We start from the raw sequence: 1785 nt of genomic DNA on the forward strand, positions 1-1785 counted from the left end.
AAAAATGTGACATACAATACGTCAAGCTGATATTTTTTTCGTATAAAATGTGTCAAATAAACAGACATGAACAAGGCAAGTTTATTAGATGTTCATATCAAAACCATAAGATTAGTTGATTTTGACTTGTATACTACATTGTAGGTTTTCAGTGGAAGAGATCAATATACATATATTCATGCAAGAGGTTCGTGGATAATAATAATTTCAAAGCGATATGTGAGAGAAATGATCACATTAATATATGTATTTTTTTGACAACAATAGACTATTTTAGTGACTTCCTATCGGTCTGAAAAGCCAAACCGGCGGAACTGAATCGACATATAACATAGCTGATAGAGAAACTCTTGCACCACATATAACATAGCTGATGGAGAAATTCTTGCACCACGTGCAAGCTTATCCGTCATTGTATTTTGTACTCTTGGAATATGTCTGATCTTGAAGGTGGGAAAGAAAGTCTTACTTCGTCGAAATTCCTCCATATGTGTAGTGAATGCTGGTCATTCTTCAGGTGATGACACCATCTTCACCAGTTGAGAACAATCCGTTGCAAAAACCACATCTGAGAATTGCAGGGTCTTCATACACTCCATTGCCCAAATCAACGCTTCACATTCTGCATGTAAAGGAGATAGGCTACGTCGGAGATTCATTGCCCCCATCATGATACCTTTGGAGTCCGTCCGTCTACAATACCATCCTTGACCAGTGAAAACATCATGTTCCTTCCAAGCGCCGTATACATAAAAAACTCTAGTTGATTCTAGAAAATCCGAAGTAGGAACTGCCGGAAGTAAACCAGAAGAATCTGCCGGAAGTAAACGAGAAGGATCTGCGTAGTCATTCCAAAGCTTTTCCTCAATTTTTGCTAACGGGAGGATCTCCTGGGGATTTCCATCCTTATTCTTATAGATTTTATCGTTTCTATTTTTTCATATATACCACATAATCCAAGGAAAATAACCTGAGTCAACATCTTTCGGGAGCCTCCAAAAAAGATAGTCCAAACTAGTGAAAACTGATGATGCTGGAAAAACTCCGGGGGGAGAAGGGATTTTTTTATAAAGCCCAAACCGGTAAGGCAGGTGGGCATTCAAAAATTACATGATACACAGATTCTTCTTCAGCTCCACAAATACTGCACCTAGGATCACAGTTAATACCGTGTGCCTTCAAATTTTTGAGCACCGGTAGAGTACCGGATAAAACTTGCCAAACGAAATGTCTCAGTTTTGGTGAGCATTTTAGTTTCCAAGAAAAAGCCAGCAAGGGCTTTACATTTGGTCTGAACGTTATTATCCTTGGACCTTTGGCAGGATATAAAGTTTCGGTCCGAAAACCTGATTTAACCGAATACTTCCCAAAATCTGTAAAAGCCCAGCCGTATGTATCTGGCCTTTGAGTTCGGCTAATCGCAAAGCCTCTGATTATCTTGATATCATCTGGATAAATATATGCATTAAGCAAATCTACATTCCAAGATCTATCACTCGGATTGATAAGATCCTCCACCGATAAATGTTGGTCTAGAAATTGACCCTGAGTTTTTGGTAATGCTGACCTCGGGCGAGGAGCAGGAATTTAGGGATAATTCCATACAGATATTGATCGTCCAGTTTCTACTCTTTTGATTAGCCCTTTTTTAACCAGAGGTCTAGCGGAACAGATGCTTCTCCACCCATAAGATGATGAGTAGGATCTGTGATCATCCAAAGGATGAGAATTCCGAAAATATCTTCCTTTGAAAACCTTTGAAAATAAACAATCCGGGTTATCTAT

The 1785-nt window shown here is 38.9% G+C and overlaps 1 protein-coding gene across 1 annotated transcript; it reads right to left on the reverse strand.

The window, feature by feature from the left end:
* Positions 1-506: 506 nt before the first annotated feature.
* LOC130511208 (uncharacterized) lies at positions 507-982 on the reverse strand. Its single transcript, XM_057008089.1, has 2 exons — positions 971-982; positions 507-890 (listed from the first exon to the last, which is right to left on the reverse strand). The coding sequence occupies exons 1-2, from the start codon at positions 980-982 to the stop codon at positions 507-509; spliced, it is 396 nt and encodes a 131-aa protein (XP_056864069.1).
* Positions 983-1785: the final 803 nt, after the last annotated feature.

The sequence above is a fragment of the Raphanus sativus genome, chromosome 4, assembly GCF_000801105.2.
Source record: "Raphanus sativus cultivar WK10039 chromosome 4, ASM80110v3, whole genome shotgun sequence".
Classification (NCBI taxonomy): Eukaryota; Viridiplantae; Streptophyta; class Magnoliopsida; order Brassicales; family Brassicaceae; genus Raphanus; species Raphanus sativus.